The sequence below is a fragment of the Alosa sapidissima genome, chromosome 24 (genome assembly GCF_018492685.1).
Source record: "Alosa sapidissima isolate fAloSap1 chromosome 24, fAloSap1.pri, whole genome shotgun sequence".
In the NCBI taxonomy this organism is placed as follows: Eukaryota; Metazoa; Chordata; class Actinopteri; order Clupeiformes; family Clupeidae; genus Alosa; species Alosa sapidissima.
The window spans coordinates 5,821,298-5,843,996 of NC_055980.1; the positions used below are offsets into that span (position 1 = coordinate 5,821,298).

The window sequence follows — 22,699 nt, forward strand, 5'->3', positions numbered from 1 at the left end:
TCTGATTCAGCCAAAAAAAGTTTTTAAGTTCGAAGTTTAGCTAAATACACTGCTCAAAATAAATAAGGGAACACTTTTTCATAGGAGTATAGCATCAAGTCTATCAAACTTGTAAGCTATTGGTCTGGCCAGTTACGTAACAGGTGGTTGTGAATCAGTTTCACCTGCTTTGGTGTCCTCAAAGTTAACAACAGGTGCACTAGAGGGGCAACGATGAGACGACCCCCAAAACAGGAATGGTTTTACAGGTGGTGGCAACTTGACAGATTTTTCACAAGTTTCGCATTTGGGTAGGGTCAGAGTCACTACTGGTAGCATAAGCCAGTACCTGGAGCCTACAAAGGTTGCACAGGTAGTCCAACTCCTCCAGAATGGCACACCAATACGTTCCATTGCCAAGACTTCTGTGTCTCCCAGCGCAGTCTCAAAAGGAGATTCCTGGAGACAGGCAGTTGCTCTAAGAGAGCTGGGCAGTGTGGTAGAAGATCCTTTACCCAGCAGCAGGACCAGTATCTGCTCCTTTGTGCAAGGAGGAACAGTAGGAGCCCTGCCAGAGCCCTACAAAATGACCTCCAGCAGGCCGTTGTTGTGAATATCTCTGACCACACTGTCAGAAACAGACTTCATGGTGGCCTGAGGGCCTGATGGCCTCTAGTGGGACCTGTGCTCACTGCCCAGCACTGTGGACCTCAATTGCCATTTGCCATAGAATACAAAATTAGCAGGTCCGTCATTGGCGCCCTGTGCTTTTCACAGATGAGAGCAGGTTCACCCTGAGCACATGTGACAGAGGGTCTGGACATGTTGTGGAGAACGTTATGCTGCCTGCAACATCATTCAGCATGACCGATTTGGTGGTGGGTCAGTGATGGTCTGGGGAGGCATACCCTTGTAGGGATGCACAGACCGCTGTGGGCAAGACAATGGAACCCTCACTGCTCTTAGGTATCGGGATGAATCTTCAGACACATTGTCTGACCCTGTACTGGTGCAGAGGCCCCTGGGTTCCCACTGTTGCACAACAATGGCCGCCCACATGTGGCGAGAGTGTGCAGGCAGTTCCTTTGTGTTTTGGTCCATCCAACACGGGCAGGTTGCACCACAGACAGTCAAGGAGCTCAATGATGGCAGTGTCCACATCTGGGAGCAGACCCCCAGGACACCATCCACCGTCTCATTGTCGAGCATGTGGGGTCCATACGAACTACTTAGTACCGTTTTGAGTTGCTGCAATGAAATTTAGGCAAAATGGACTTGCTTGTCGCATCATTTTTTCATTGATTTTCATGGGGGTCTTTGAATTCAGCCCTCTGTAGGTTGATCATTTTCATTACCAAAAATTAATGTGGCATCCTTTATGCTGGATATCTATACCGATATACACTGGGTGAGTTTTTTTCCCCATTGAGATCTGATGTGTTTTTAAATGTTTTTGAGCAGTGTATATCCATTAGCACCCTTTCAGTGCCATCAGGTGACATCCATAAAATCTTCATTTGCTACTTTGAAAGTGCATTTCTAAAGGCAGATAGTTTTGGGCATCTTAAAAAAAAAAAAAAACTCAATGGTCTAGTCATGTGAAGGGCAAGAGTCCATTCATAATATGCACCTAGGTTCCAGTTGAGGCACATTGACTTAGGTACACGTTTCTCTGTGTGGTCCGCAAGCCACCCCCAGTAATCCGTAAGCAGATGTGGTCAAATATGTTTTATATTAGTGTTTCTTATACTGCCTATACAAAGTTGCAAGTCATAGGAGTTTGCACCGTTAGTCATGACAGTTCAACAAAGCAAGTTTTGGAATGCAGCTAGGACATTTTTTACAAGTTTAATTTAAGTCAAATGATCATGGTGACCTTTGGAAGAGAATGTGGAGTACAAATAGCTTCCTAGTATCAACTTGCAACTGTCAAGACAGGGTTAGATAAGGATAGTAAACCTGTTTTTAGACCATTATAGCAGTATTTCATCTAAAAAAAAATTTGATATCCAATCCTGTTAATTTGATCCAAATGATACAGCGGTAAAAGGGGCAGCACATAAGAGAAACATCCAGAGCAGGCTAAAAGATCTAAAGATCATTGTAGCATGCAATATGCACATCATGACCTAATTTTAAGACAACAGACCCTGCTGATACAAGTGCCAGGCAAGCAGACTTGAGGTAGTGGAACGTTTATTTACAACCAAATGGCCACAATGGAGGAAAAATAAAATAGAGACAATCTAAGTCACCATAATTCATGCAGACTAAAATACGGTGGCAGAAGTATACCAAAAGTCTAAAATAGAAGTGTAAAATCCTGAGAGGAACTTTAGGAATGTTCTGCACAATGCTGCCTACTTGTAGAACTGAAAAATATATTTATATATACCCCCACAAGTTCCCCCTGTCCCCCTACCCATCCTACCAAACATTACAAAAAATTAAAACGCAAAAAACCTACAAGAACAAGCATTTGTAGTTCAGATTTAAAGACTTACCCCATCTGCCTGCCCTCACCCACCCAACCCACCCCCACCCTCACCCATTTAGAGAAAAACCAGAGTACAAGAAAGAAGTGTTCTTAAGCACGCTCCCCTCGGATTCGCCGTGCCAGCTGGATGTCCTTGGGCATGATGGTCACGCGCTTGGCGTGGATGGCGCACAGGTTGGTGTCCTCGAAGAGACCCACCAGGTATGCCTCACTGGCCTCCTACAACAGCAAAAGAACAAAGACAGTGAGCAAATGTGCCACACAGACCCACTTGCCACTGCCTCTACTCTGCTTAGAGGAAGCTCATTTGGGCTGTATTTACAGACATAACTACAACAAGCACCTCCCTTCACACAGATAGTTAACACTTTGCCACTGGTTACTAGTTAAGAACTTTGTCCAGACAACAGTCGGGTTTCCCTAAAGACAGAAATCAGTTGATAAAGTAATCAAACTGGAATGACCAAAAACACTTAAAGCTTAATTTTGAACTGTATTTAGGTGGGTAGTGAGGATTCAGTTTCAGAGCCATTCAGAGGGCAATTGGTCTTCCACAACTTCCAGAGACAATGGAAGGTTTACAATTTATTTTAATGACTGCTCTGATGGAAATGGAGCTTTAGGCAAGGAACATATGTGCCTTAAGTTATAATTATCAAAGCTGCTTCACTTCCATTTATTCTCCATTTTCAAACCTTAACTGGCCTTGCCCACATCTGAGTTTTTATTTATTTATATATAAGAAGCAGACACCAGGTTCACCTTCAGAGGTGGTGGGGCTAAGTTGATAGGCACACGCACATTGTGGTAAGTCATCTAATCTTTACCTGCAGGGCTCCAATGGCTGCGCTCTGGAAACGCAGATCGGTCTTGAAGTCCTGAGCAATCTCACGAACAAGACGCTGGAAGGGCAGCTTGCGGATGAGCAACTCTGTTGACTTTTGGTACCGACGGATCTCTCTCAGAGCCACAGTTCCTGGTCTGTGTGATAGCAAGCAAGCAATTTTCAATCAATACGAGAATTAACAAAGTCCGTTTTGGTACAAATGAAAAAAAGATTCTCCACTGTACTATAAAAGTTAAATGAAATCCAACAGTTGAATCTCCACAGTAATGATATTTGAAGATGTATTGAAAGTAAATACAATTGTGTAAATTCCTTCATACAACACAAAATATTAGAACGTAAATCCTCCAAGAATGAATGAGAAGGCAATGAACAAATCAATGGGCGACTCGGGATCCATGCTTACCGGTATCTGTGGGGCTTCTTGACTCCACCGGTAGAGGGGGCGCTCTTCCTGGCAGCTTTGGTGGCCAGCTGCTTACGGGGAGCCTTGCCTCCGGTGGACTTACGGGCGGTCTGCTTGGTACGTGCCATGGCACTGCAACAACTGGACTGCTTTCAGCTATTGGGGAGGGAACCGAAATGGAACATATTAGTATGTTCGACTAGTGACAACCGGTTGAAATCCTAGTTACATGCCAACTACAACTGTTGCAGTGAAGTTAGGTAACCACAAAACGACCTCAATGCCCTGCCGTTTTCTCTCTGTCGATTGTCCATTCTTGACAGGGAAGCGGGGGTGGGGAAAGTAGCGCTCGTCGGTCGTGTTGCCAGGCAAAACCCCATGACAACACACGCACACATTCCCGCTCTCGCAGATACAAATATACACACACAAACCAAATACAGGCGGAGGGCGCCATTGAGGCAGAGACAAATTTGGCAGCGTATTAGCATTGTCCCACTTGCGACATCAAAAAAAGTAAACAAGCGTGAAATATTTCAACCCTGTGTGCACATGTGGCTCTGCCCAGAAACATTACATATTCAACATTAAGTGTGGAGATTGTGGATTACAGCGACTCTTCAAAAGCATTTGGGGTCGATGTTCTTCCGCAGTCACTCGAAAAATCCAACCCAAACGAAGCGCTTATAGCAATTTAGCCATATTTGCCTGCTCGAAAACTCAACGTTACGCTTGGCACGTTTTACTAACTAAGAAATCCAACGCTGACGTCCTTTATAACAGACTAAAGAAAATTGGCGGGACAAACCCACATTAAATATCAACTGAATCTGTTGCACCCTTTGGCCACCATTACACGACAACCAACACACACGTTTCGTTTCCATTCGTTGGGGTATTTTTGTAACATGGCGTCCTCGCCTAACAATCCCACTTCTTTGTCTGACCAATGTATACGAAACGCTAAATAATCCCGCCAACAAGATAGACCTTAATCATATGACTTATACCACTTACATAAGTAAACATGTAACTATTACAATACACTATTCTACAAACAGAGGTAGACGTCAAATTAATCCCAAGCATGCAATGCATATGGTCAGCTAATCAAGAGTTCAGCCGTTTGAGGCAGCTCGCAATCCAGCTAGCTTTGTTAGCGCGCTACGTAGCTAAGGTTAGCTTTCAAAACCTTTTCGATAAAATCCACAACTACGGACAATCGCCATTACTTTAAAAAGCAAACATATTCGGCCTACATAATCCAAAAGTTACAGTACACGAAGAACGTGACAAGAAAAGAATAGAGAGTACATCAAGTATTAACTTACAAGGACTTGCTTCGGTCAATCCGAACAGCCAAAACAAGCTATGTCGTTCAGTAGGTTGATGATGACTTCCCCCTATTTATATCCCAAATGACGTTTTCACAATAGCCCCCGCCCACGCGCACTCTCATTCGCTGGCGTCTCTTTATTGACAGTTCGCACTGAACTACTAGACACCGCGGGCGCTGACATAATTCGTTAACATATAAACTATAAACTCTGTGTGCGAACGTTTGACAATGCATCCGACTGCAATGTTATATTACCGTATGTTTTGATAAAGACTCAGCTCTGATCTTTCATAACCCACTGACACTCAACCCGATCCTTGACTAAGCGGAACCTTTCGGTAGTAAGTTCTGATTAGGGGGGAAGCTTGAATTATGCACCAGACAAATAAGCATGATGATGGCAGAGCCCGTCTACGATATTAGACATTCTCTGATGATGGACACGGCTGGATGTTTACTTGTTGAAATGTGATGTATACGGTCGAATCTTTCCAAATGTTCCTTTTTTCCTGCAAGACTTTGTTCTTAAGAAACTGAACCGAAATCTGTTCAACCAGGAACACCATATGCTTTAGATTGTTGGAGAGTTAAATTGTCGATTCCGCTGTGACAATTAACTAAACAAAAGTTAAGTTGACTTAGTTTGTGCACTCTGCATTCGTACGTGTTGTTTACTAATATATTGTGAACCTTGATTAACTGGGTTTGGAGACTTAGTGCACTCAGTTCGGCAGTCCTTCTGTGCAACCCGAATGACGAGGACACAAGGAGAATCGGGACAAGGTCTGTGTCTGTGAATGTGTGTCTGTCAGCTTAATTATCAATTTTACGTACTCAAAATGCAGTGTAAACTTTTCACTCAGCGATGTGACATCTACATATCCTGCTTAGCCCTGTTGACATTACCCACTCATTAACGTGTGTGTAGGCTTTCACTGGACGCGCAGTGACAACTCCTTCACTTTCAACTTCCATCCACAAGGAGCCTCTCCACAGTCTCAGAACGCAGCTCCTGTCTTGGAGACGCCGCCACAGGCGTCAGGGTTTGCCTTTAACTTTCAGATCCCAGCGGCATCTGCACGCAACACCATGGAGGTAGCACCAGAGGCTGTCCCGAATACTGAAGATGTATCTCAAAGCACAGGTGCACCACCACCCTCCAAGTCCAAGAAAAAGAAGAAGAAAAAGAAGGGTGAAGGAGGATGTTCAGTCAACACTGCAAAATCATCTGGACCTCCTCCAGAGGCTCAACCGGAGAGCTCTGAGTTGGTATGGCTTCACACAGTACACACAGTGTACACACACACACACACACACACAAGACTGACTGAACAACTTTGCACAGTGACATATCCAAATCATAGACCAATTGACTAAATTGATAACAGGAAATTGTGCTTGTGTCTTAGACTCCAGAACAGCAACTAAATCGTGAGCTGGACTGGTGTATAGAACAGCTTGAGTTGGGCCTACGGACACGGAAAACCACGCCAAAGCAAAGTAAGTGTATGCAAATGTATGTGTGAGTCAGAAAAACTGCATACAGTCTGTTCATTCTGCAGTATGTGAATTGCTGTGACAGCAAGATAGTAGAATTGTAAAATAAAATCGTATGAGGTTATAATAATTGTGTGTGTGTGTGTGATTAGTCGAGGAGTCTGGTCGTGCTCTGAAGACCCTGCGCAGTCCTAAAGCTCCCCTGGTCAAGAAAAGGCAGGTGATGCGTGCTGTCGCAGGGGACTACCGCAGCAAGATGGAGCAGGAGAGAGACAAGCAGTTCAAGTTGATTCAGTCCTGTAAGTGGAATTTCATTTCCTCACCACCAGCACAGTTTCTGTTGATTCCATTTGATTTAAGGGTCATTCAAACCAAGAACGATAACTATAACCATAATGATAAAAGTGTCTACATTGAACAACGATAAACAAAGTCTCTTCTTGTGTTAATGAAGGAATAAGATAGACGAGCTTCAAGCAAATATTAACTACATGCATGAATATAGGAATGCTTTCATCCTGGCGTTCACAGAAACATGGCTTGATAGCAGCATAGATGACCATGCGCTCTTTATTGAAGGCTTCAGCACTCCGTTAAGGCTCGATAGAGACAAATGTAGCACTGGAAAAGCACACGGAGGTGGAGTTTGTCTTTATATCAACAACCGCTGGTGCTCTACAGCTATCATTCGTGAGAGTCTGTCCATGCCTGATATAGAGCTCCTGGCCGTGTCACTCCGTCCTTTTTATCTACCAAGAGAGTTTCCCTCCTCTATTTTTTATTCTTGTTTATATTCACCCCAAAGCCAATGCGAACACAGCCTCTGATGCCATCATGAACACTGTGAATAGACTGGAGCTGATTTCACCTGACTCACCCAAATTTATTTTGGGAGATTTTAACCACTGCCCTATAGACAAATCATTGAAAAAAATCCAACAATACATCACATGTGCCACACGTTTTGACAGAGTTCTAAGTGCAGAGTTCTAAGTGCTATGGTTCTATATCAGGGGCTTACAAATCTCTACCCCTCCCTCCTCTGGAAACTGCTGATCATAACTCTATCCTCCTTGCACCTGAATACGCACCAGTTGTCAAGAGAAGAGAGAAAGTGGTTAAACCTATAAAACAGTGGACTGAGCAACGTATTAATGAACTAAGGGCATGTTTTGAGTGTACATCTTGGGACATATTTTTAAAACCTGATCTCACCCTAAATGAGCAGGCTGACAGTGTTTCATCTTATATATCTTTTTGTGTAGATAATATCATCCCCACGAAAGAAATTTCCCAATAATAAACCCTGGGTCACTAAAAAACTTAAAGCTATCCTGAACAAAAAGAAACGACTGTTCTACACTGGATCTATGTTGGAGAAAAAACAAGTCAACAGAGAGGTGAAGCAGGCCATCAAAAAAGCTAAATCAGCGTATAAAAGCAAGATCGAAGAGAAATTCACACAAGGTAATCTCCACGAGGCCTGGCAGGGTATTAAGACAATGGCAGCAGTCAACACTGTGCCTGACTTCAGACCTGTGTGTGTGGCTGGCAACAGTGAGGAGCCCCTCCCCAATGAGCTTAACTCTTTTTACACCAGGTTTGAGAAAGATCACCAGTTTCAGTTGGCGGATATCATCAGTAGCTTGACCCCATCACCATCACTGTTGAGTCTGTGGTGGAATGTCTGAAGAGGACACAGATCAAGAAAGCTCCTGGTCCAGATCACATCTGCGGTTACACACTGAAATACTGTGCTGAGCAACTTGGAGGAGTTTTCCAGCAGATATTCCAGAGGTCTCTATCTACTGGCAATGTCCCACAGTCATGGAAACACTCCACAATCATTCCCATTCCCAAGAAGAGCAGCCTTAAAGTCCTGAATGACCTAAGACCCATAGCCATCACCTTGTTATGAAGGCCTTTGAGAGGATTGTGAAAGCTCACATTATCAGCGCCACAGCTTCAAAGATGGATCCTCTTCAGTTTGCATATCGTGCCAAAAGAGGGGTGGATGATGCCAAAATCTACATATTGAATGCCATCCATGAACATAAAGCCCAAATTCTTTTGCCTGGCTGCTATTTGCAGATTTCTCATCTGCCTTTAACACCATTCAACCTCACATGCTGGCTAAAAAACGTATGGACTATTTCAACCTGGATCATCAGCTAATTCTGTGGATTACAGACTTTCTGACCCAAAGAACACAGACGGTGCTGGTCAACAAGAGATTCTCTGACATCAGATACACGTCCACTGGCTCGCCCCAGGGTTGTGTCCTCTCACCACTACTTTTTATCTTGTACACAGATGACTGTAGAAGCCGCCATGCTGATCGCCACCTAGTGAAGTTTGCTGACGATACTGTTCTCCTTTCCCTGCTACATTGTTCTGTCCAAGATAACGGGCCTGTCCTCAGTGAGTTTGTGGAATGGTGTGATAGCTCATTTTTGGAGCTAAATGTTACAAAGACCAAGGAGATGTTCATTGACTTCACTAAGCGTGGAGGAAGCAGGACTGCAACTACAATCCATGGGGAACCAGTGGAAGTTGTACAAATAAATACCTGGGCACTGTCATTAACGACAAACTGCGTTTTGACTCTAATACAGAGGTGATTATGAAAAAATGTCAACAGAGGCAGTATTTCTTGCGGAAGCTTTACTCCTTTGGAGTTAACAGGAAGATTCTCAGCATTTTTTACACCTCCTTGAAAGTATACTGACCTTTTCATCCATGTGCTGGTTTCACTCCCTCTCAGTCAAAAATAAGAAACACCTCCAGAGCATTGTGAACACATGTTCTAAAATCATTGGCCACCCTCTTCAGTCTCTGACATCACTGCATGACAAGGCATCATTAAGGAAAGCCAACTGCATCCTAGAAGACTCTACCCATGTCCTACACAGGTGTGTTTTGAATGGCTGCCCTCTGGCAGGCGTCTGCGCTGTCCTCTGGCTAGGACTAACAGGAGGAAGGCCACCTTTACTTTTGAGGCTATTCGCCTTTTGAACTTGAATCCAAGCCCCCTCCTCCTCCATCTCCTGTCTGTCCTATTCTTTCTTTGTCTGTCCTGTCTTATATGTTGTGTTATGTCTTATATGTTGTGTTATGTCTTATATGTCACTATGCCTGCATAGAGAAAAATGCCCCTCGGGGATGAATAAAGTTTTTTGAATTGAACTGAAAATGAATGTGGCGGCTAAAATTTGATGGGTTCTGAATGGCTATTAGTTTTTTATCGTTCTCAAAATCGATCTGAAAGTGATCCTCAACAATATCGTTCTTCATGTTGTTATCGTTATAGTTTATGTGTGAACGTCGTCATTCATATTAACAAGAACGATATTTGATTATAGTTATCATTATTGTTCTTGGTGTGAATGACCCTTTAGTCTGGCAAGTATACCTCTTGGGTGTTCTATTGGCAAAATGGGAATCACAAATAGTTGCTTTTTCTTACACGAATGCTCATTCAGACCACAGATACTATGTATCATTTAAGTGTTGTTAAACCTGGAGAGGAGATCATATAAATCTACAATAAATATTCTTTTGAATGTACTAACCACATTTCCCTTAATGAAAACACCATTTTCAAGTTTAATGGACATTTTAATGGAAATAATTTTCAGCTGAAGAACCAAGAGTATTTGGGACCATGAGTGATTCTGATAAATGAGTGATTCTGATGCTTTCCTTTTGCCTCTCTCTATCTGACAGCAATCAGTTCAGCGCGGGTAAAAACTGTTGCTGAACCAGCCCGGAAGCCTGTATTCCACCGGAAAGCAGGACCCAAAGTTATACAAGTGCACACATCCACCCAGAATACAGATTCTGCGCATACACAGGCCACCGCGGTGCCTTCTGACACCACAGAGGGACCGCCTCAGGAGTCACAGGGTTTCATTTTCAAGCCCTCTCAAGAGGAGTTCTGCTTCAACTTCTTGTGACCCCACAAGTGCCAAAATCATGGAATTGGAAAGAGTTCTGAATTCTATACCCAGAATCATTGTCAACAATCTGTCTCTTTGGCAATGAATTACCATACAGAATCCAGGTGGTTCTGAAAATATGGCATGTGTTATTATGGAGGTGGAGTGGAATGTCTTAGAGTTCTGAAGAGAACCATTCTGGACTTTTTGTCTTGTTTCCTGTGTTTGTGTAGGGCTCAGGTTTGTGTGTGAATGAATACTCAAACACTTGCATGTGGAATGAGACTTTTATTTTTGTGACTTAAAACAATTTCATCAGAAGAATAAACAGAATTCCCCAGTGATCATGAATAATTCTGTACTTTGATAATCATTGAATTTCAGTGATATGAGACAACCCTCACTTTTTTTTCTTCTACTTAACCACTCCCAGATTCTGGAGTTACTATGGTGATAGACAGTATTGCGCAATGAGCTGCAATAGCATCCTTAGACAGTTAGTAATGTTCTCTATTTAGTGCTCCTGTGTCAATGGTTATATGCCTATGGATTTGTTCCAAGATCACACTTTTATCCAAAACTACGTGCAAAACAATTTTATGAATTAATAATAAGATTATATTATTATACATAGCAGTTATGCAGCTTAGTTAATTAATCACCACACTGAATTTTCAGTATTTATTATTTTAAAATACAGACTGACCTAAAAGAAAGATTCTAACCATACAAAGCACAACGTCCTCATAACATCAAGACAACCCAAGTTCTGAGGGGATCATTAGTGGTCCTTTCTGGAGTAGAGATTCATGGGAACTGTAGTGTATGCTCACAATGATTGCTAGCAAGGATAATGACCGCTTGAAAATGAGAACTACAACTACCAGATGTTTGGTCCTGAGTTTCTGTAACAGAGGTGCAACAACTTCGAGATCCAGCCTGATGTTCTTCTGATAGCCGACTTGAAGTCTCACTTGTGGAGTACGGTCTCATATATAAACATCGCAGTAAGTGTGATATCTAATTATCATGTTTTCGCCAGTACTTAGCCTACTAACCATATACCCTCTAAACCTTTAAATGTAAATGTTTTTCATTGATGGCGTTTTGTTCTTCAAAAACACTTTAGGAAACGAAGAGTCGCTAACTTAGCTTGCTAACTACCTAATGTTTTGGAAAGCTTTGCCGGGGACAGTGGTCGGCGGCGAAGGGGGCATAATCTGTGGCCATATCCCCGGAAAAGTTATAAAACAATACCAACGTTAGTTATCCATTATTTGTTGTGTAAGACTTGTAGTAAGGTTTTAACTGAAGACCTAACACAGATGGACCGTTAATTGTTCAACCATAATATAAATAAGCAAACCAGCGTTTACTTTTTTTGGACCAGAGGGCTCTCACAGAATCATTTTAGGCGCTCGAAGCAACAACCTCACAGATGAAAGCTGAAATTCTTCTCTTGTAGACTTTGCATCTCTTTGTCGCTGGTCGACATGTCAGGGAGTGATGAGGCGAGCGAGTCGGAGCAGCTCGGCTCGAGTCTTTCTGTGTGGCTCGGGGAGAGTAGTGGCGCACTCATCCGGCCCGAGGAGTTGAACGTGCCGCTGGACCTGCACACTGCATGTTCTATCGGCCAGTATGACGTCGTGGCACAGTGTATCCGCAGGTAAGTTGACCGAATAATTAGTGGTGAATCGTACGTACTAAATTAGACTAGTACAGCTGTGCCAAACGTTGTTCTGCAACATACTTTGTGTTTTCATTTCACATTGTGTCTTGTAAATGTGCAAATTAGTGGATCCAACTGAGTCACAGGTGTCCCTTCCATTCCATAACAATTGAACCTTTTCCCACCTTTGTGACAACCGCATAGGATGTAGACATTTGACCATTGGATTCATAACCTGTTTCTGGATGTTTTTGTCTTTTAACAGTCATACATTGCGGTCATATTACTTACTCTTGGATTCTCATAAAGTTGTCTCCTTTTTCCTGCCTTGCCTGTATTATAATACGAAGACTGCAGAATCCCTAAATAGTGTCCCTCTTTGTTATTCATCTGACCTAAATCTGGAACACATTTATTCCAGTCAATTTCTGCATGGGATGTAGACCAGAGTGTTTTTGCTTTGTATGTCTAACAAAAAATATAGCAGCAAAGAAATATAGAGGTAATTTCTATCCCTCCTAGTGGGGAAGTCGATTTGGACCGCAAGAACTTGGGAGGTTGGACTGCTCTGATGTATGCCGCTTACATCGGCCATGACAACATCGCCCGACTGCTGCTGGAGAACGGTGTTAGCGTCAACGCTGCCACGTCCAAGGGCCTAACCCCACTCATGCTAGCTGCCAGCTGTGGGAACGAGAGCATTGCCCACTTCTTACTGCAGGTGAGATGTCCAGTGGTCTGTGTACGGTTCATTGTCCATTGTCATTGCCATTGTTTTGTCTTAAGGTGCACCTACGCATAATTCATAATTCAGAAGATGAGTGTAGAGGTACAGTCTGCAATTCTAATTCAATATACTTAATCCAATACACCTTTCATCAAATTAAGCAAACTGCCCCTTGTGGTCTTCTCAACTCAGTGATTACACTTAAGTGCCCACGGGGATCCTAATTTCAACTGGAGCTCCATTCCAGATCCCTCTCCCTTCTCTCCCACTTGTTTCCCATCACTCTCAATGCTCAATGGGTTAATTCTCTAAAGACAAAAGCCTCGGCAAATATCCTTTTTTTTTTTTTAATAATGACAACAAAAATAATGGAGCCAATGTCATGTTTGGAGTGGCTGATTATCCACACTATCATATATTTCCCTTTTCTTCCTGTTTTTGCAGGGAGGGGCTGAACTCGAGCGAAAGGATGCACGTGGTTGGACGGCTCTGTTGCATAGCACCAGCACAGGACACCAGCAGATGGTGAAGCTGCTGCTGGACAACAATGCTAATGCTAACGTCAAGTGTGTAATACACACTCACACACACACACCACCTTGGCCATGATATGATATCATCTGCAAGACAAACACTAACATTACACACGCACTCATATGCACACACATCTCACTCACTCACACACTCACTCACACACGCACACACACACACACACACACCATTGCATTCATTCATGCATGTTATATACTGTAATACAACATGTTGTCTACCCATGCATATTTATGCTTACCATTGATCCATATTGACGCATATAAATTCACATTCATGCTCAAACAAAAATGCAAACACTTTTAAGTAACACACAATCAGACATATGAATACTCACAAACACAAATATACCTTGAAGGTGTTTTTTTTGTCACCTAACTTGACCTTTAACCTTTTGCTCTGTCAGGGAGCCAGGTTCAGGGTTCACTCCTCTGATGGAGGCAGCTGCTGCGGGCCATGAGATTATCGTTCAGTACCTGCTGGATCGGGTAAGGCTGAATCATAACCAGACTTATACTAAAACCTTTTTGTCACACTGGACCACCAAGAGCCATACCATAAATACATAGGTGTATGAATGTGTTTATGTGTGTGTGTGTGTGTGGGTGTATGTGTGTGTGGGTGTGTGTGACTGAGGAGTGTGGTGTTCAGAATGTTTTGATTTTCACAGTTATGGAGTATAAATGGAGTCTACAGAAATTGGGTCATGTCCATGAACCCAATGACGTGTCGGTCTACCGCAGACTGGTTATGTGAGAGTGTGTGTGTGTGTGTGTGTGTGTGATTTAGGGTGTAAGAGCGGACGAGAGGAACTCAAAGGGAGAGACGGCTAGAGTGCTGGCTATGTTGTATGGGCACACCAAGATTGCAAGTGTCATAGACAAGCACTCTCTCAGAGTTAAAGGAGGTAAGACACACACACACACACACACACACACACACACACACACACAAACACAAACACAAATTTCCTAAAACTTGCTCAGTGTTACAATTTTTCTATCACAGGTTTCTTTCAGTTATTTTATAAATATTTCATGAATGAGCTTTGAACTTCCCAGACCTAACAATACACATACATTCTACTTTCCTTAAAGCCCATTCATCTCTTAACTCCCTCTGTCTCTGTGTCTGTCCCCCCAGGTGCTCATGAGGAGTTCAGCTCCTCAGAGGAGGACAGTACAGCTTCTCCTCGGGCACGATCTGGACGCCCCAGACCCCGTGGAGGACCCAGCATCCACGACGGCCCACAGCACATAGCCCTGTTCCGGGTCGGGGGTGCAGGGACCAGCCGACACAGTGGTACTTACACACACTCCTCAGTCCACACACACAGATACACACACACACACACACACACACACACACAAACACACACACACACACAAACACACACACACACAAAAACACACACACACACACACACACACACACACACACACACACACACACGTTAACTGTGCCTTTTGTGTTGGCTTAATGTTATTATTGTGTAATTATGGTCAATTTATTTATGGTTTAATTACAATTTTGAATTATGAAATAATTGTCTTTAAATAGCAATGAAGACGAGTGTTGTATTATATAATTATACGTACTTACGTAACAATAGCCTTGTTATTTAATAGGCACATTTTGTATGTATGTATCATAGTGCGACTGTTGCTGTTGCTATGAAGTCTCAATAGAGACTTCTGTGGGGTCTAACAATGTGGTTAGATATTGTGGTGTAATATGTCTGAGTCTGTATGGTGTTAGTGGTATAGTTTGAGTCCTGAGTGTTCTTCTGTTTTATTTGATTGGCAGAGCCAGCAGCAGCCCCTCCTGGCTACATGACATTCCAAGACGGGTGTGAGACTGGCGATGACATTTGTAATCGTGATGTCACCTCCCCTATTAATGACCTGGACGGCCAGAGTAACAGCAGCAAAGGTATACATACACACATACACACATACACACACACACACACACACACACACACACACACACACACACACACACACACACACACAATCCATCTGTAAATGTGATTATGTTTACACTCTGTAAGCTCTAAGCCCTACTCCGTGTGCAGAGACTTTGAAATTGACCTACCATGTCTGTGAGTGTGTGTGTGTGTGTGTGTGTGAGTGTGTGTGTGTGTGTGTGTGTGTGTGTGTATGTGTGTAGATTACTTTTCTGATATTTACCTACCCTTTCTGTGATTGTGTTTGTGTGTGTATGTGTGTAGATCACATCTTGGATAACAATGCACACTGTGTATGTGTATCCCGATGTGTGTGTGTGTGAGTACGCGTGTGTGTGTGTGTTTGTGTGTGTAGATCACATCTTTGATAACAATGTACACTGTGTATGTGTATTCTGATGTGTGTGAGTGTGTGTGTGTGGGTGTGTATGTGTGTGTGTGTTTGTGTAGATCACATCTTGGATAACAACGTACACTGTGTGTATCATGATGTGTATTCTGAAACTGACCCACCCTCTGTGTGTGTGTGTGTGTGTGTGTGTGTGTGTGTAGATGACTTCTTTGATAATGACATGCCCACCCTGCGCAGTAGCAGCAGCAGTAGCGAGTGTTTGCCTCGTCTCCTGGGCCTCAGCCGAGAGGCCTCCCTCGAGAGCAACGAGGTAGGTAACCATGACAACTGCCACATCACAAAGCCGGCCCGCCATGATTGCCAGCCATCCCTTCCACACCCTTAAGTAGTGCTAGAGAATACTGATTGACATTGAGGAGGTCACAGTATCCTGAATGGTATTAAATGTCCACTCCATCCAAGTTTGCCTTCTGATTTGATTCTAGAAAAGACACTGGGGATGTTTTGTTTTGATTGTTGTTTTCAGTGCAGCTCCTTTAGTTTAATCTTAAATGACTTCATTTGAGATTTTAAGTTTCCCCCCGAAAAACCTTAGCAGCAGTTGTGTGAAGTTGGTTAGATTATTTTCAGTGTTGCTAGATTGGTATTGGCATTTTGCACTGCACATAATTACACTGTCATAACAGTATTACCACAGTCAGCAAAACTCGAGAGGAAAACAGACTTGATTCTTGTGTAAGCTCTGAAGTCTACCATTCTCTCTCTTTCTCTCTCTCTCTCTCTCTCTCTCTCTCTCTTTCTTGTTCTCTCTCTCAGGACTCGGATCAGGCCAAGAGGAGTTGCCCCCGGCGATCAAATAAACCCCATCACTCCAAGGGCAAGAGTCGCCATGGTAACAGTGAGGCAGCCCACCCAGGTGATGCGGGAAGTCGTCCACAGGCTTACCCGCCCTCCTACACAGGCCCTAAGGTGTGTGTGTGTGTGTTTAGTATTAGCGCAAATGTTGTGCTATTGAGAGCATATAGATTTATAATACAGGTTAAAACTTTCTGAACTTTTTTGTTTGTGTTCACCCATGTGTGTGTGAATAGTAATGGTTGGATTTGAACAGAATGCAGCTATCTACAGCTATGTGTACCCATCCTACAGTGTTCATAACAGGTTTTTATAACTAAAAACTATTTTGTTTGTGTGTGTGTGTGTGTGTCTGTGTGTTTAGGACCTGGGAGAATTCTTGGAACAGATTGGCTTCAGTAAATACTTGGCCCTGTTGGAGGAGCAGGACATTGACCTAAGAATCTTCCTCACGCTCACTGAGAATGACCTAAAGGAAGTAGGCATTACGTGAGTCAAACACATACACACACACAAAATAATTACACACAAAATACACAGAGCAAAGAAGTTGGCTTTAGGTGTCACACAAAAAATGGAATAATGTGTATCTCACTTACCATTACACTCACACAGGCACACACACACATGCACACACACACATACACACACACACTCTCACAGACTACTATTCTAACTATTCTAATAATGTATCTCCTATGCAAATCTCACCTGTCGTTCCCCTCCATCCTCTCTGTTGTAGTCTGTTCGGCCCCAAGCGTAAGATGACGTCGGCTATTGCCCGTTGGCACAGTAACGCACGTCCTCCCAGTGATGCTCTGGAGCAGGCCTATGCCGACCAGTTGGAGGCGGAGATGCAGGAGATGGCCATCCAGCTGCACAAGGTACCGGTCACTATCAGCACCAATCCGGCAAGACACATGCTGACCTGGCTTGACACTGAACTTCAATGTTTTTTTTGTTTGTTTTTTCGTCTTTCAGTATATCCACATCCACAACCACATTTTTGTGTCTGTGTGCATGATCTGTGGTAATTTTGATTAATGTGTGTGTTTGTTTGTAATTAATGTGTATATGCTGACTGTGTGTGTGTGTGTGTGTGGTATTGGTGATTAATGTGTGTGTGTTTGTAATTAATGTGTATATGCTGACTGTGTGTGTGTGTGTGTGTGGTATTGGTGATTAATGTGTGTGTGTGTGTGTGTGTATTTGTAATTGATGTGTATATGCTGACTGTGTGTGTGTGTGTGTGTGTGTATTTGTAATTGATGTGTATATGCTGACTGTGTGTGTGTGTGTGTGTGTGTGTGTGTGTGTGTTTGTAATTGATGTGTATATGCTGACTGTGTGTGTGTGTGTGTGTGTGTGTGTGTGTGTGTGTGTGTTTGTAATTGATGTGTATATGCTGACTGTGTGTGTGTGTGTGTGTGTGTGTGTAATTGATGTGTATATGCTGAATGTGTGTGTGTGTTTGTAATTGATGTGTATATGCTGACTGTGTGTGTGTGTGTGTGTGGTATTGGTGATTAATGTGTGTGTGTGTGTGTGTGTATTTGTAATTGATGTGTATATGCTGACTGTGTGTGTGTGTGTGTGTGTGTATTTGTAATTGATGTGTATATGCTGACTGTGTGTGTGTGTGTGTGTGTGTGTGTGTTTGTAATTGATGTGTATATGCTGACTGTGTGTGTGTGTGTGTGTGTGTGTGTGTGTGTGTGTGTGTGTGTGTGTGTTTGTAATTGATGTGTATATGCTGACTGTGTGTGTGTGTGTGTGTGTGTAATTGATGTGTATATGCTGAATGTGTGTGTGTGTTTGTAATTGATGTGTATATGCTGACTGTGTGTGTGTGTGTGTGTGTGTGTGTGTGTGTGTGTAATTGATGTGTATAAGCTGACTGTGTGTGTGTGTGTGTGTTTGTAATTGATGTGTATATGCTGACTGTGTGTGTGTCTGTGTGTGTATTTGTAATTGATGTGTATATGCTGACTGTGTGTGTGTGTGTGTGTGTGTGTGTGTGTGTGTGTGTGTGTGTAATTGATCTGTATATGCTGACTGTGTGTGTGTGTGTGTGTAATTGATGTGTATATGCTGACTGTGTGTGTGTGTGTGCAGCGCTGCATGGAGGTGGAGGCGCTGCAGGGCCAGGTGGCCCAGGAGAAGGAGCTGCGTGCGGTGATGGAGGGCTGCCTGATGGAGGAGAAGATGGGCTGGAGGAACGTGCGCGCCCAGCTGCAGGAGGACCTGCGACACGCCGCGGAACTCTCCGGAACGCTGCACACACTACGCGCCTGCCAGGGCCAGCTGCGAGCACAGCTGAGCGCCGACAGGACAGGTGTGTGTTTGTGTGTTTCATGAGTGTGAATTTGTGTCAGTGTCTCTGAGTTTCTGTTTTGCTGTTTATGTGTGTGTGTGTGTGTGTGTGTGTGTGTGTGCCTGCTTGATTTTCTGCAATTTAGATATCCGCATCCCCCTGATCAACATTCATTAGTTATCTAAAATTCAATGTGCTATTAAACTTGATGATATGGTGAATATTACACTGAAGTAGGCTGCTTTTACATGAACATTTATTTAAAGTAAAACACACATGATGTACAGTATCCTACCATGTTGAGGTACCAGTCCTGTGGCTCTTATACACATAGAGTGCTTCACAGCTGTTACATATCACAGCGTTAGATTCATCCTGGTTAACTAGACTACTTCATTAAAACATTCTGACACATCGCTTTTCTGTCCTTCCTTTTAATTCCTTTTCAATTCTTTTGAATTTTCTCACAGATGTTTTTGCCTCCATTGCTATTTAAACAAGGACCCCACAACTGCGTAGCCTAACGAATCCGCAAATTAGTGCCGGGCGAAAAATGAACCTTGCATGTTTGCATTTCAAAATGTTTGCATTTCAAAGAATGTAGTTAATATTGTACTCATTAACGATTTATTTCATCCACCCGCAATTAATCAGAATGTTGTTTTTCCTGACTTGGCCCCATGCTGGCTCTAATGGTTGTACTCGGGGCTGCTCAGCTCAGTCTGTTGTCTCTTGATGTGGCTCTGACGCACTCCTTTAGTTGACCAGTTGTTTGGCTCACTGAGACAGATGGCTTCAGTAAACCATCTCTTTTTCACTCTTTCTCTGCCTTACACTGCGTGTGTGGATACTGTAACAACTATAAGAAAGAAATGTTCAAGTACAGTAATGACTCTGATTAAAAGGGAAAGAGTTCAGGCAACTACCCAAACAGGAAATTCGGGAAAGAATATGATTAACTTTAGCCTAAGTGACACTGTGTGTGTGTGTGTGCCCCCCCCCCCCCCCCCCCTACACTCTGTCTAATCTATCCCTATGACAGATAGCTCCAATGAGGTCTTATCAAAGATGGAGTCATGTGAGGAGGAGTTAGGTGAGTAAACCTCTGACCTTTGCATGCCAGTGAGTGAGATATGTGTAAGAAACAGGGCAATCACTTAGATGGCAGGCAAAATACAGTGTGTTAACAAGCAAAGGTCTTGTGTATTAGCTTTAGTGAGACTTAAGACTGCACTTGGCCCACCATTCAGATCAGGCCCATGGTGGAAATGAACACAGCACTGTATGCAAGACAGTGACACCTCTGTGAGGTGGGAAGAGGTGTGATTATCACAGAGGATGTATATCATTTGTGTGTGTGTGTGTGTGTGTGTGTGTGTGTGTGTGTGTGTGTGTGTGTGGTAGCCCTCAAGCTTCAGGCGTTGTCCCAGAGCCTTGGGCGTCTCTGTACAGAAAGACCTGGAAGTTTGGTGGAGTCCTAGCATGAGAAGGTACACACTGAGTAACATGTACTCACAAACACAGAGAAAGATGTAACACACACACACACACTCATATTTCATATACAGTCACAGACATACAGTATACATACTGAGTCACATAATATAACTACACAGTGTAAACACATGCTAAAACATATTTAAAAAAAAAAGAGATCCTCACAGTAGTAAACCTTCATTGGAAAGCAAGCAGAGCTCGTTGTGCAGCATGACACTCTTTTGCGTCTTCATGCAGGAGCAGATCCACTGTACAGATCTACTGACTGATGATGACCCTACCACCCTACACACAAGAGATGGAGTGACAGAGTGCAACCTGGAAGAGAGGGAGAAGGAAGGAATGAGAGGACCATCAGGGAGGAGAGTAGGAAGGCAGCCAGTGACAAACAGGTAGAGGGCTTTCCGCTCTGTCATACCTGCGCACATGTAACACGGGATGGACCAATCACAGTGAGGACGGCATTCTGGACAGTGCAAGAGAGGACCAATCACAGTGAGCCATCACATAGAGGATGCGGGACCAAAGGAGCTCCTCGCCAGAGGGAATTTGAGGCTTGGATGAACAGATGTGAACACTAACAGTCACAAACACACACACACACACACACACACACACACACACACACAGACTGTACTGTCAAATCAAATCTCTGAGAATCAGTTGACGCTAACTCATGAATTGTTTTGTTTTTTGTTAATGACTCAAAATATATTATAATATAAATTGTTTTGAACCTAAATGTGACATATTCATGTACAACAGGAAGTCCGGTTCCAGCATATGGAGCATGGAATCACGGAATAGTAGAAAAATTAAAACTTAGAACTAATAATTAACAAGAGTGATCCAATCTTCCTTGAGCAGGATTGCCCGCCTCTATATTACAGCTGGAAGGGCCAGGGAAGCTTTTATTTATATAGTGTTATAACATACAAATATGTCTGAAGGTTAAAAAGTCCAGCTTGAACTTGATCCCCCTTGAACTTGATCCCCCTTATGGAAATAAGGTCTAAGCCAGAACTCCCTTAAGGATTAAAATGAATGATTTTATAGACAGATCTACAATCAATCATACAACTGAATACAGGAGGTAAATGCTATAATTTTAAAAGGCTAGATATGGATGTGTGGTGTACATGTTTGCAGTCATACGTTTGTGAAGTTCTGTAAGATGCTGCCAGTTATCATCACCTCCCTAATTGTTTGTTTATCTGTCAAAACAGTGGGACCATCTAAATCTTGTAAATGTTTAATGTTGCCTCTTACTCGTTTAAGTAATTATAGGAGAAAGAATATATAATTATAGTCCCTTTTTAAACCCTTTAGAATTAATTGCTCCAAATGATTTATGGATTTAATAAATGCTGGCATCCAGCCATCTGTGCCCAAGGAGCTGCACCCCTTGCCATGGCAGGCCCCAGAGAGCAGTATGCAGGCTCTCTCTGCTGGGCTTGGGTTATGAATATGTCCGCAGCACGGAGTGCGTTAGAAGAGGTCTTTATTGAGCAAAACATTAATGAGCGAAAGCCGTAAGATATATGTGGCCATAAAGAGTTAAGTGTCCCCCCCCCCCCCCCATATGTGTGAAATGAGTTCCTCTTGACTGCCCACATGCATTTAGAGCTTGTGCTGTTTTGGAAGAAGTTTGTGTATCCAACCATTCAGTCAGCAGTCATAGAGTGCGCACAAAGATACACACTCACTCACTCGTCCTGCTCATTCTCTCTGAAGCACATATACATGCATATTAGACACAGCTTCCATTTGCTGTCAAGCACTCATCTTTTCCGAAGTATTCACACACATGAGCCTGCTGTGTTTGCTGGTCTAACCCGTGTTTTGTTTATCCAAAGCCAACAGGGTGAAGTCAGTGTGGGGAATGGGAATATGAAGGATCTGAAACTTGAGTATTTTTTTAAGGAGCCATGTGGGATTCGGTAAGCTTTGAGTCGACTTAAACGCACATGGCGCTCTTGCATTGTACGTAATATGGCGGTCACACAGAGCAACGTGTTACCTAGCGTTCATGGGATTCGGAAAAAACTTTTTTCCCAGTGAAAACATCATTCCGCATCATTCACGTCACATAATGTGTGAGGTTGGAAACTGGGGCTAGATTTTGCTAACAGGGTTGCCCAGTTAGGGGCTCGTCATCACTTTTGTCGTCACTTTGTAGTTCGTTTGTAGTCCATGTGGCCTTTCATGTCCAACAGTTTTAATGTGAACTTGGGAATTTCCTGTTGTCACTTGAAAGCTGCATA

The 22,699-nt window shown here is 43.1% G+C and overlaps 3 protein-coding genes across 4 annotated transcripts; 2 read left to right on the top strand and 1 right to left on the bottom strand.

Annotated features, from left to right (window-relative positions):
- Positions 1–2,158: 2,158 nt before the first annotated feature.
- On the bottom strand, positions 2,159–5,167 carry h3f3d (H3 histone, family 3D). Its single transcript, XM_042081875.1, has 4 exons — positions 5,061–5,167; positions 3,730–3,885; positions 3,304–3,457; positions 2,159–2,695 (listed from the first exon to the last, which is right to left on the bottom strand). Exons 2-4 carry the CDS (start codon positions 3,855–3,857, stop codon positions 2,567–2,569), a joined length of 411 nt encoding a protein of 136 aa, XP_041937809.1. The 5' UTR covers positions 3,858–3,885; positions 5,061–5,167; the 3' UTR covers positions 2,159–2,566.
- Positions 5,168–5,278: 111 nt separating this feature from the next.
- On the top strand, positions 5,279–10,847 carry c24h8orf33 (chromosome 24 C8orf33 homolog). The gene is made up of 5 exons (XM_042081871.1): positions 5,279–5,851; positions 5,997–6,337; positions 6,478–6,568; positions 6,718–6,864; positions 10,292–10,847. Exons 1-5 carry the CDS (start codon positions 5,821–5,823, stop codon positions 10,519–10,521), a joined length of 840 nt encoding a protein of 279 aa, XP_041937805.1. The 5' UTR covers positions 5,279–5,820; the 3' UTR covers positions 10,522–10,847.
- A 120-nt stretch (positions 10,848–10,967) lies between these two features.
- Positions 10,968–21,791, top strand: anks3 (ankyrin repeat and sterile alpha motif domain containing 3). Of its 2 annotated transcripts, XM_042081867.1 has the most exons (16): positions 10,968–11,510; positions 11,969–12,169; positions 12,695–12,893; positions 13,344–13,465; positions 13,855–13,936; positions 14,238–14,355; positions 14,592–14,750; positions 15,255–15,380; positions 15,970–16,079; positions 16,586–16,738; positions 16,989–17,113; positions 17,367–17,508; positions 18,740–18,959; positions 19,981–20,031; positions 20,343–20,428; positions 20,673–21,791. In XM_042081867.1, the coding sequence occupies exons 2-15, from the start codon at positions 11,997–11,999 to the stop codon at positions 20,417–20,419; spliced, it is 1,857 nt and encodes a 618-aa protein (XP_041937801.1). In that variant the 5' UTR covers positions 10,968–11,510; positions 11,969–11,996; the 3' UTR covers positions 20,420–20,428; positions 20,673–21,791. The 2 variants fall into 2 exon arrangements, with proteins under 2 accessions (XP_041937801.1, XP_041937802.1); XM_042081868.1 differs by lacking the exon at positions 10,968–11,510 and having other exon boundaries at positions 11,900–12,169.
- The last annotated feature ends 908 nt before the right edge of the window (positions 21,792–22,699 follow it).